General features: G+C 45.4%; 1 protein-coding gene across 19 annotated transcripts in view; it reads right to left on the bottom strand.

The window, feature by feature from the left end:
* GRB10 (growth factor receptor bound protein 10) overlaps window positions 1-12,168 on the bottom strand; it is a 228,294-nt gene that overhangs the window by 103,467 nt on the left and 112,659 nt on the right. For all 19 annotated transcript variants that reach the window (XM_053260436.1, XM_053260443.1, XM_053260434.1 and 16 more), the window contains 2 exons: window positions 10,621-10,837; window positions 8,693-8,834 (listed from right to left, as the gene is read on the bottom strand). In XM_053260436.1, the coding sequence (XP_053116411.1) occupies window positions 8,693-8,834; window positions 10,621-10,837 (359 nt within the window). The remainder of the gene's footprint in view (window positions 1-8,692; window positions 8,835-10,620; window positions 10,838-12,168) is intronic.

Genomic DNA, 12,168 nt, shown 5'->3' with positions numbered 1-12,168 from the left:
GCCCTAAACAGCTTGGGCCCTGGGTATTTAAGAGAACGTCTTCTTCGTTATGAACTCCACCACCCATTGAGATCAAAGAAAACCTAAATTCAAGGATTCCCAGGGGATCAGGACTCCCAAAGAACGCAGGAGGGAGCTGTCAGGAGAGCAATGGGCCTTACCTGACATGCAATTAATAAACTAACTAACATGTTTTTAAACTGCCCAAAACTTGTGTCTCTTGGCGGTTTACAATTAAATTCATTTAAAACATTAAACTAAACAATTAAAATCTATTTAAAGAAACATTAAAATCATCTAAACAAACATTAAAAATTAAAACCATAAATCTAATTAAAAGCCTGGGTGAATAAATGTGTCTTCAGGGCCTTTTAAAAAGTTGCCAGAGATAGGGAGGCTCTTATTTCAACAGGGAGCGCACTCCAAAGTCCAAGGGCAGAAACAAAGAAGGCCCGTTCCCAATTAGCCGCCAAATGAGTTGGCGGCAAACGCAAACAAACCTCTCCAGATGATCTTAACAGATCGTGAGAGTCATGGTGAAGAAGATGTTCTCTTAAATACCCAGGGCCTAAGCTGTTTAGGGCTTTATAGGTAATAACCAGCACCTTGTATTTTGCCTGGAAACATATCAGCAGCCAGTGTAGTTCTTTCAACACAGGAGTAATATGGTCTCTCCTAGAAGACCTAGAGACCAACCTAGCCACTGCATTCTAGACCAATGGCAGTTTCCAGATTATGTACAAAAGACAGCCCCACATAGAGCACATTGCAGTGATCCAGCCTAGAGGTTACCAGCATATATTACACCATTTTGAGGTCATTCATCTCAAGAAACGGATGCAGCCGTTTGGATCAGCCAAAGCTGATGAAAAGCACCTCTGGCCACTGCCTCAACCTGGGACACCAGGGGGAGGTTCTGATCCAGAAGCACCCTCAGATGGCGTACCTATTCCTTCCAGGGGAGCATGACCCCATCCAGAACCAGCAGATCAAAATCATCTCCCGAGTTACAACCCCACACAATAAGTACCTTCATCTTATCTGGATTCAGCCTCAGTTATCCAGCCCATTACTCCCTCCCAGCAGGCATTTAGGGAGGTTATGCCTTCTCCTGATGATGTTGACACGGAGAAGAGATTTGGGCATCATCAGCATATCGATAACACCCTGCACTAAATCTCCCGATGCTCTCTCCCAGAGGTTTCATGTAGATGTTAATGGGGTGTGCACGGAACTGCCAACTGCGGTCCTTTGCGCGCGCGCACGTCACAGAGATGTGCGCGCGCTCGTCTGTGACCTGCGCGTGCATGCAAAGGACTCCTGGGATTTCAAGCAACATTGGGGAAGGGGCGACAGGGAGGTGTCCTGCTGCCCCAATTACTCTATGGATTACGGACACCAGAGCGGGAAAGCAGTGTGAGGGGTAAGTAAAACCGCTCTTAAAGGGACCCCCCACCCGAACCGGACCACCCAGGTCCGGACCGGTCTGGAGGCTATTTTATTGGCCTCCGGACCGGTCCAGGCCCATCCCTAGATGTTAAACAACATCGGAGCCAATATGGAGCCCTGAGGGACACCATACTAAAGTTCAGATTTTGATGAACAGTCTCAAAGAAACACCATCTGGAATCTGCCCATGAGGAAGGAGCAGAACCACTGCAAAGCAGTGCCTCCCACCCCCAATCCCCTCAGACACACCAGAAGGATACTACTGTCAATAGTATCGAAAGATACTATTCAAGGTGTGGAGATAGGGACAATAAGAGGCAGGTGGAGACAGAAGCCAACAACTACTGGGCTCCTCTGCTGCTCACAAAGCCAAGGGCAGGCACAGCAGTGCACTTCTTTGGCTGACAGGCCAGGGGAGAGTTCCCTCTTGGGAGACACTTGCTAGAGCTCCTCTAGTGAGTGGCCAAAGAAGTGCCATAGCTGTGCTGCCCTTGGCTTTGTGAGCAGTGAAGGATCCAGGGGGTTTTCAGCGCCTGTCCCCTTGTCCACCTCTTCATGTCTCGAAGAAGCTGCAGCAGTTCTTTGCTTTGTGTTCTCGGCAGCATCTCTTCCTGAATTTTGGATTAATGTGCAAGCTGAGTACAAAGCATTAAATGAGAAAGCCATGGAAATACTGACTGCTGAATTCCTACTTGTGTGTATCAGAGTTTTCAGCAGTTGCTGCTATAACAAGCAAATACCTATTGAAAATAGTTTGGAATCTAAAATTAGATTGGCAGTCTCCGCCATAAAACCCAAGTTTGAAAAACTAAGTAACAGAAAACAAAGTCATCCTCATTTAAAAAGGTAAATGTGCTTTATTTATCTCTACCTAATCAAATTGTAAGCCACCCAGAGATGCAAGTTTTGGGCAGTATAGAAATATCTTAAATGGCTGACATCCTGACTAACAAAGTGTGTGTGCTCCTAACATCAATGAAGCACTAGCCCCTGTGGTGATCTGCCATGCTTCCAAAGCGTACACACTCTTCCACTCTTGTGCAAGAGCACAAATACTTTTCAGAGTTTGTCTGTGCTCTAGGAGCACTCCAGGAGTGCTCTGCTAGCAGGGGCGTAACTACAATTAGGCAGGGGGAGGCCGTTATCTAGGGGCCCTCCACCTTGGGGGGGGCCCTCAGAGGCTCTCCCGCCTACCCGATCTTCCGCCGCTAGGAGCGTGGACAGGAGCGTGCACAAGAGAGACGCCCCACCCGAGCCCAGGGAGAAGCGCGGAAGACAGCTTCCTCTTCGGCGGGCTCCTCGTGTACCTGGCGGGGGGCGGCGGCGGCAGCTCTGCTTCTTCCGCAGCCTGAGCGAGCACAGCTCTTAACTTAGGTGCCCTTCGCGGGGGTGGTGCACACACACCCTGCGGGCTGCCGGCGCTTGCTTGCCCCCTCCCACACAAAGCGGCAACCCGGGGCTGTGACTCCTTGCCAGGGCAGGGGGCAGTAAAAGAAAGTCACCCGGACTCTTCTCAGCCGCGACTTCTTGTTCCTCCCTCCCGGGGTCCACAGGAAGAACACGCGGCACTTGGGTCTCTCCTTCTCGCGCTACCGTAACGGCAGGAAACACGACGAGAATCCGCCGGAGCCCGGATGTCTCGGGAGACTTAACTAGCCAGGGACGTCTCTGCAGGGAGGCATGTTTGTTGCAGCAGACACAGACAGAGGTTTTGCAGGGGCGTGAATGTAAAGAGGCTGGCTGCTGTCGGTGTAGGGTTTTTTGGGGTTTTTTTTTGAACAAACTATTATATCTTTCGGGAATTTTTTTTTTTTTTTGCTGTAAAAGTAGTTTAAAGGGAACACTGGAGTGCGGGACTGCTTGGGGAGATGTTTTTAGCTCCTGCCCCCACTAATAGGGTTAGCGACCGTCGTCCCTTATTAGCAGGGACGTCCCTTATTTCATCCCAAAATTGTCTATCCCTTATGAGATGCCGTTTGTCCCTTATTTTCAATTAATGGGAGGAATTTATAGCTCAGATCACACCAGTTATTTTTTTACTTATGGTGAGATAAAGCTGGTGATCATGAACACCAGTTTTATCTCATTATAAGTAAAAATGAACTGCCGCTCCATTTCCCTTGGGGGCCCATTTAAGAATCTTGTCTCAGGGCCCACTCTAACCTAGTTACGCCCCTGTCTGCTAGATTGGAAACACATTGCTTGATCCTCAGCAACATGTTTCTGGTCTACACATCATTAGTCAGGATGTCAGCCAGTAGCTTTAAACATGGAACATAGGAAGTTGTCATATTCCGAGTCAGACCATAGTTCCATCTAGCTCAGTATTGTCTACACAGACTGGCAGCAGCTTCTCCAAGGTTGGGGGGAGACGGGGGGGGAGAGAGAGAGAGAACGCACACACACGAGAGATGTAGCTTTATAGATGACTAGCTGAACACGCGCAGAGCATCTGTGCGGTAGTTTAATTCCTTTTTCAGTTTAGTTGGGAGAATTTGTTTGGCTGGTGCTCCCTTTGTAGCCGTGCATTGCACCCTGTTCCCTGCTCTCCCTCCCACAGCTCTCACACTCGCTCTGTCCCCCCACAACAGCTCTCTTGCTTGCTGCGACCCCACAGCTCGCTCGCTCCGTCTCTCCCTCCCTCTCCCCCCGCGCCGCTCTCCCTCCCTCTCCCCCCCACCGCTCTCCCTCCCTCTCCCCCCCACACCGCTCTCCCTCCCTCTCCCCCCCACACCGCTCTCCCTCCCTCTCCCCCCCACACCGCTCTCCCTCCCTCTCCCCCCGCGCCGCTCTCCCTCCCTCTCCCCCCTGTGCCGCTCTCCCTCCCTCTCCCTCACAGTCCCAGTTTTTACGGCCCCTTTTGTCCCAGTGATTTTGGGCTTCATTTGGTTAGTCATTTACCCGCCAGCCGCCCCCTCTCTGTGGTCGGTTTCCTCCGCCTTTCCTTTCCTTTCCCTTCCCTTTCTGTTCCATCCCAAGTCTGCCGATTCCCACCTCCCTCGCTGCTGCTCCCTCCCCAGGCAATGGTTCCTCCTTTCCCCTCTGCCTTTCCTCCTTTCTTCTTCTGTCTCCTGAGTCTGCCGCTTCCCCCTGCCTCCCTAGCTCGCTGCCCCTCCCTTCCCAAGGCAATGGCTTCAGGCATCCACACGGCTCCGGATGCCTTCGGACGTAGTCCTCAATTCGGTTGTCCATAAGCGAATTATATATATGGATTCTAGGCCTTTGGGAACCCCGGCCTTAAGTCTTTCTATGCTATGCTGCAACTAACCACCTGGAGCAGAGAACTAGTTTACAGGACTTGCTTCAAACCACTACGTTAAAAATCAAGGGTGACATTAGCACATATAACTTCACAGAATTTATTAAGAACTAGGTTGGGTACATGAGACAGCTATCTGAAGTTTTTTGGAGCTATTTAGAGTGAGGTTGCAAGAAGTCTGCCCTATTTTTACAGCTGAAAGCTTCATTGACTCACACAAGATACTTTCGACTAATATCCTGTGGCATCACAGTGACCTACATGTAATTATTGCAAGCTTCTTCCAAAATGTGTGTACACAACCAGAAATTACAGCTTTCATAACTGGTTAAACTTCCGTTTAATACCTTTTACAGAAAAGCCAGACTTCAGTTATGGTAGTCTAGATGCTAATGAAAACAATCCCGCCCCCCCCACCCCGATGAATGTTTGGTCTTGGTGGTTACAGTTTCTGGTTACAGTTTCCTGGACACACATTAACACTATTAGACATAATTTACCTAAAAGCTTTCATACCACTACCCATCCCATTCTACAGTTCATTTTCCCCTCAAGGTATAACATTTGAAGAAAATGGAATTAAAGACCTTGGCGAGCTCTGAACGGAGGGGAGCTTAGATACCAACCACTTCTTGTCCCCAGAATCAGGCTCTGTACCAGAGAACTGGAAAGTAGCCAAAGTAACACCTATTTTCCTTGATCCAGAGGGAATCAAGGAAATTACAGGCCAGTTAGCTTAGCATTCTCAAAAGAACCATCATGGGAATAAAGTCTAACTCAATACCAAAATGTATGCCAAAATTTTAGGATAGCATTTGAAATACAAATCAATGAGCAAACATGTTAAAGCATGTATAATAGTTATAGAAATCCAGCACACTAGATGTCTATGACAAAATAGCAGTTTTCCTAAATATTTGTTAGCTTGGACCTGTCTGTCCTCCACACGCACAGTGCAAACCTATGGAGTATAGGGGGAGGGGGGAATATTTCAACTCCACCCTAATATTCACAACTTTAATTGCTCACCAAACCTTTTGTTGTGCTAGACTTGTTATGGAAACTCTCCATTACATCAGGGACCTCACACCATTTCGCTCTCCTCAAAAGAAGTTGCCTGCTCTCTCCCATCTAGCACACCAAGCGCCAACATTACATCATTACTAAAGACTCTCCATGGAACCATGTCCGTCCAATTACCAGTCAGTTCTGCTCGTCCCTGACACATCAAATATTTGACCACCCGAGTTGCCGTCCTGCCTGACCTTACTGCAGTCTCCTTTTACAGTGTCTATCTGCTTTTCAGGCTGCCCTCAGTTGGCTTCCCTTCCAAGCCTTGAGAGCTTTGGGACAGAGACGAGCTTTGTTTCAGTAGGTTCACGCTTGCAGCTTTGTCTGCTGTTACAAAAAGGATCCCTCAAGTTGCTGATCAAGCTTTCCAGCAGCTCACACATTCCTCAAGCTCTAGATTGTGCATTCAAGTCACCGTTGTTTCTTTTCTTTTCTTTTTTTAAGAACCACCCCAAGGAACTCTTGTGTAATTCTAACCTCCCCAAGAATCTCGGTATGCTGAGGCCCTGCTCATTTAGATAGTGTAGTTTAAGCTTCTGAAAATTATATTACTTTGCAAACATCAAAGTGCTATTGTAGGAAACACACTGTTAAAAAAAGAAAAAGAAAGTTGTATCCAGACATTAAATGCTCTCAAATTGCTTTGCTTAGTTTTCAGAACATATAATAAGGAATAGCAGATAACCAATAAGACTGATAAATCAGGGCTGCTTGACACCATTACCTAATTTTATACAGGAGATAGTACAATTTATCCATCTAGATTATGTATTGTAGTGGTCCTACTTGTATGTGAGTTGATGCACTTGGAAGCCAGCACCAGCCACAGATTCTCAACCTATGTACATGAAATCATTTAGAAATGTATTGCATTATGATCTATGTATGGCAATTACAGGTGGACCTTGATATTCATGGGGATTCTGTTCCAGCTACAGCCACGGATATGGAAACCGCAAATATTGAGGCATGAAAGCAATGGGTTTGCAGGGGTTAGGTTCCCGGTCAGCTGGAAAAGGCTGGAAATCGGCCAATTTTTGGGAAGAAACGGTGGGGGGGGCACCTTACTCTGCCTTGCTGCTCCCCCCGAATCACGCTGTGTCCTGGAATGCCCCCGAATCAGCCCAAAATGGGCTGAAAACTGCCAATTTCTCTCTCACACTCAAACTGAGCCATTTTGTGGCTCTGGCGGCTGGAAATTACCTCTGTGGTCATTTCTGGCCACACCCGACCCGCGGATATGCAAGGTCAATGTGTTTTTCCCCTCTTTCCTCCCCATATGCCGATGTTGGGTGCCTTTTTGACTGTGGATATGCAAATCCATGGATAATGAGGTTCTACTGTATACCATTTCCTAGATGGGAGCAGTTTCTAAGCAGGAAATCAGTAACATTTATTTATTTATTTATTTAACATTTTTATACCGCCCAATGTCTCTGGGCGGTTTACAACAAAATGTGAAATAGTCTTAAAATGCTCAACACACAATATCTGACAAAGACTTCTGAAATTGCACACATGTTTTACCACATTGGCAAAGCCACCCTCGGCCTATAAAAATATGGGGAAAGCTGGAGGAAAAGGTACACAAGATGACGTTCAAACTAGTCGTTTCCATACCCATGGGAAAACACTAACAGGAGGAAACACTTAGCAATAGCAATAGCAATAGCACTTACATTTATATACCGCTTTATAGCCGGTGCTCTCTAAGCGGTTTACAATGATTTAGCATATTGCCCCCAACATTCTGGGTACTCATTTTACCGACCTCGGAAGGATGGAAGGCTGAGTCAACCTTGAGCCCCTGGTCAGGATCGAACTTGTAACCTTCTGGTTACAGGGCGGCAGTTTTACCACTGCGTCACCAGGGCAGGACTTCCTCTTGCCATCCTCCTTATGCAGAAGTACTTGCCCAATACCTTTTGAGGGGATTAATACAGCATACCTTGAGTCCTCACCTGCCCCTTGAAGACTTTAATGTCAAGTTTCTACAATAGCCACTGTCCAACATCCACCACCAACAGCTTATTGACCAGTCTCTAAGTGACCCTCTTATGAATCTCATTCCTGGGGCTCCGGGGGGGGGGGGGGCACTGCGTGGAGCGCTTCCCTTTGCCTGAGCCTCAGAGCCTCGGGCACAGGAGCGCCTGAGTGAAGCTGCTACTCGTCTGGGCGGGTGATCCACCCACCCAGCAATGGGCTAGTGATCATCTGCATGGAGAGAGGGTGCCCCGCAAGCCCCCTTACAACTCTTCACACTAATCATGTGAAGAGCCTCAAGAAAAGCCCTGCCGGATCTGGCCCAAGGCTATATAGTCCAGCATCCTGTTTCACACAGTGGCCCACAAGATGCCTCTGGGAAGCCCACAGGCTTGTTTTGTTTTGTTTGTGAGACAGTGTTGTAGCAAGAAATGGACAGTGGCAGCGCTCTATCTCTCTCTCACACACACACACTTACACACACACTGTAGAAGCTTAACATTAAAATCAGCACGGTGAAGGTGAGGACTCTAGATATGCTCTATAAACAGACAGGTTACTGATCACTTTAAGCAACACTTTTTTAGTTTTCAGATTTAATGAGTCACTGCCTACAGTTATAAAATTCAAAGGAGATCAGAACTTTTATTGCTCCATTCACTACAAGCAGTCTTCATTAACTGGAAGAAGAATTTTGATGTGCTTTATACTTATAAGCCTTTCAAAAGCTTTGAAGTCTGTCTGAAGACTGTTGTTCTTGAGTTTTTACACGGCTCAAGGGGGAAAGATTTTTATTTTTAATAAAATGTTATGGCTTTTCTTTGCCCTGTCGTGATGAAGAAATCAACTGCCAAACTCCAAAAACAGGAATTCTGCAGTACAAAAACATCCAATAATTTCCAAAAAATGCAACAGGGAGGAAAGATTTACCTGTTTATTTGCAGGTTGACTCTGAGGTAGAGATCCAGGTGCCAGCACAGGTGAGCTTGTGGGGCTGCAAAGCTCAGGAAACGGATTTGGTATGGCAGGCAAAGAGGAAGTTCTGAACTGTTGCTCCTCTTCTTGTAGGCGTCTACAGAACAGAGAGAATTTTCAGATAGAAACACCAGCTAAGATGGAACTTGTTCAGCACTGATCTTATTTAAGGCTGGTGGAAATGAAATCCAGCTATGGTTAAGAGGGGAGAATACATTCATGCGCTAGACAGGATAGAGCACTGCATCCCATGGCCTGCTCTCCATCTCTTAACCATGGTTAAGAGATTTGATCCATTACATCTTCACTGGAGTTAAGAGAAACTTTTGCCAAATAATAGGTGAGGCTCAAACCAGCAGGCAGACATCAAATGCAAGAAAAGAAAAACAAGCATTGGAATAGAGACTTAGTGAGCACTACTGTGAATATCCATGGAGCCAAGTAACTGGTCTAACACAAGAGTAAGAACCCTGAAGCATACACAAACATTTTGCAAGTGTCCTTTACCAAATACATATATGAAATTTATTCATATACCACCATTGGTGTACATGGCACTTTATAAGCAATGATTTCAACGTGGACCACATGGCTATACAAAGACACTAAATGTGTATCAAAACACAATCATCTAGGCTCAGTTATCTCAGGGAATACTTCTGACATGAACATTCTATTTATTTATTTTATTTTATTTATTTTTTTCAATTTCTATACCACCCTTCCAAAAATGGCTCAGGGCGGTTTACACAGAGAAATAAATAAATAAGATGGTAATCTTATTTAAGATAATAAAATAAATAAGATCTATATGTCCTGAACTAACCACAGCCCTGCTAATTTGATATTATAAAGCTGGACCATATCAAAAGGCCATTAAATGGTTGCACTGTGGCAAAACACCTTTAGGCAAGGGCTACTCAGAGCTTGTAGTTTGCTGCCGGTAGAGTATGGCACAAGGCAACCTTTTTAAATAGGTTTATGATCAGCTTGACATTTATAACCAGCAACACCCAGAGGCTATTAGAAGTACACCCTCTAGTCTAGATTGGTGTAAAGGTACTTATACTTTTTATTTTATAATCTTTGGTACTTTCAAGTTTATAAAGAGACAGCAAAAACAAGGTTTATATTCTAGTTGTGATCTTGATTTTTCCTGATAACCTGGATTAACAATCCACCTTTCTAAAGAAAACTGATGCAACATGGCCTTCTTTGCATCTCCTGTAAATGATTCACTCTCACAAATGAATAATAGTTGGCTTGGCTTTGCCCTTACTTTTAACAAGCAGACATGACTATTTAGAGTTTAACTTAATTGGCAGATTGACTTCTAAGTGCTCAGAACACTTAAAAGGCACTACATAAAGGCTAAAAGTATAACCCTAAGCATATTTACTTGGAAGCAGACCTCTCCAAGTGCAATGGGATTTACTCCCTAGTGTGTGCGGTTAGGACTACAACCTTTGGAGTCAGTGGTTATAAATGGTATGCTTGGGCAGGGGTGAGGCTTCCAAGCATTTGTTGTACTATTGCCAAAGCCTAGAGAACTACTAGCATGAAACAGCAGCTTGGGGAGGTAGAGTCAGTCACAAAGTGATGGCTTGGGGAGCCAGAGCCAGTCACAAAATGGCATCTTCTGCATCCCTTCAGCTACATAACCACCCATGAAGGTCAATATTATTTCCATTTCACAGAACAAGTAAATGAACCAGAGGAAATGGACGCAACCCACTGAGTTATTGGTTGTAATCAGAATCCAGGTCCAAGTATAGCAATCTTTCAATTTCTCCACCACACGCACACTTGCCCAGTTGGATCCTGGATCATCAAAAAAGAAGAGAAGAAAGGAAGAAAGGATAATTGCTTTTCTGTTTTCATACCTGACTGCCATGATGCGTACTGGCTGAGACCTCTGTACTTTTTGTCTAGGAGACACAGGGTGAAGTGAATTTGTTCCTGAGGCTGGCAGCTGACTGCGATCAAGCTGGCCATTCTGAAGGAGTGGTGTGCTTTCCGAATGCATATTGTAGGTGGAGTAAAGACTTTCAAATGAGGAGTTCATATCATTCACTAAAGCTTCCAAGTCCACATCATCATCTGAAAGGATACAAGGAAGAGATAAACACACAGAAGATCAGAAGCAACGTAACTTGCCAGAAGCAGGCATTATTTGGCAGTGGAGGAAGAGGTTAAAAGCACACACTTGGATGAAATACACATTGTGTGAACCAGTTCACAAGATCAGTTCATGCACTTACCCAGCTGACAATTCTCTGTGTAGTGGAGTAGTTGGCACTCAATCTCCACCTCCACCACCTTCACACCTAAAATAACTCATCAAGTGGAGGCTCCACATGGAGCTTCAATTCACATGTTGTTCTCCCATCCTTTTTCCTTTGAAGAGTGTATGTGTGAGGGAGAAATTGTGCATCGTTGCCTTTGTACCAACAAGTCTCTGGATGCTATACCTATCACAGAAGTTACCTGAAGTGTTTGTGGGCAGGGAGAAGGGCATTTGGCTGCTTCTTCATCATACAAAGATGGCAACTGGCCAGGTAAGCATGGGAACCGGCCCTTAGATATTAAAAAAAAAACCCTGGACTTATAAATAGGATAACCAGACATTCCTCTATATTTCTAAGAGCAATCAACCTTTTTTCATAGTTTCATGCATTCACAAACATCCAGGAGGCTACTAGGTGTCACTGCAAGGACACTATCACTGAGTGATAGGAGAGCAATTTTCTTATAAAACCCAGGAGGGAGTAACATGCAGCAGATATTGCTGAAAGACTAAAGCAGTGGTTCCCAACTTGGGTTCCTCTAGATGTTGTTGAACTACAACTCCCAGCATCCCCAGCTACAATTTATTATGGCTGGGCATTCTGGGAGTTGTAATTCAGCAACATCTGGAGGAACCCAGGTTGGGAACCACTGGACTAAAGATACAGGATGCCTGTTACATAATCACCAGCAATCCCCTTTTCCTATAAGCTTCGCTTTCCCTGATGAAGTGCAAACAAGCAAATGATCCTTGCAATTCAGCTAAATTCAGCTCACTTTAGTCCTGTTAAGGAAGTCCAATATTCACTGCAGCCCCATAAAGGAAAAAGGGGACAGGCGGGATCTTGTAACATGCTAAGCAAGAAGAAGCCTTAAATCCTTACACTGGCATTTAAAATTTAAAGCCTGAACAAAAATATGCAACCGCTAAAGGCCATTTCACACTAGCAACTGGGTTTGGCTGTACTGTACACCTCATTCACTGAGTTCCCACACTAGCGCTCTAACGAGTTTGCCTCAGCCACTTTCCATTACTAGAAGTACACATAATCTAAAAAGATGAAACTCGTGAAGTAGCACTTATTAACTGCTTTTTACATTCAGCAAGGTCAAGCACTGCCCAGAACCACTGAAAGGTGCTTGTT

The sequence above is a fragment of the Hemicordylus capensis genome, chromosome 6 (assembly GCF_027244095.1).
Source record: "Hemicordylus capensis ecotype Gifberg chromosome 6, rHemCap1.1.pri, whole genome shotgun sequence".
NCBI lineage: Eukaryota > Metazoa > Chordata > Lepidosauria > Squamata > Cordylidae > Hemicordylus > Hemicordylus capensis.
Note: the sequence above shows the minus strand (reverse complement) of the source record. Positions and strands in the feature narration are given on the sequence as shown.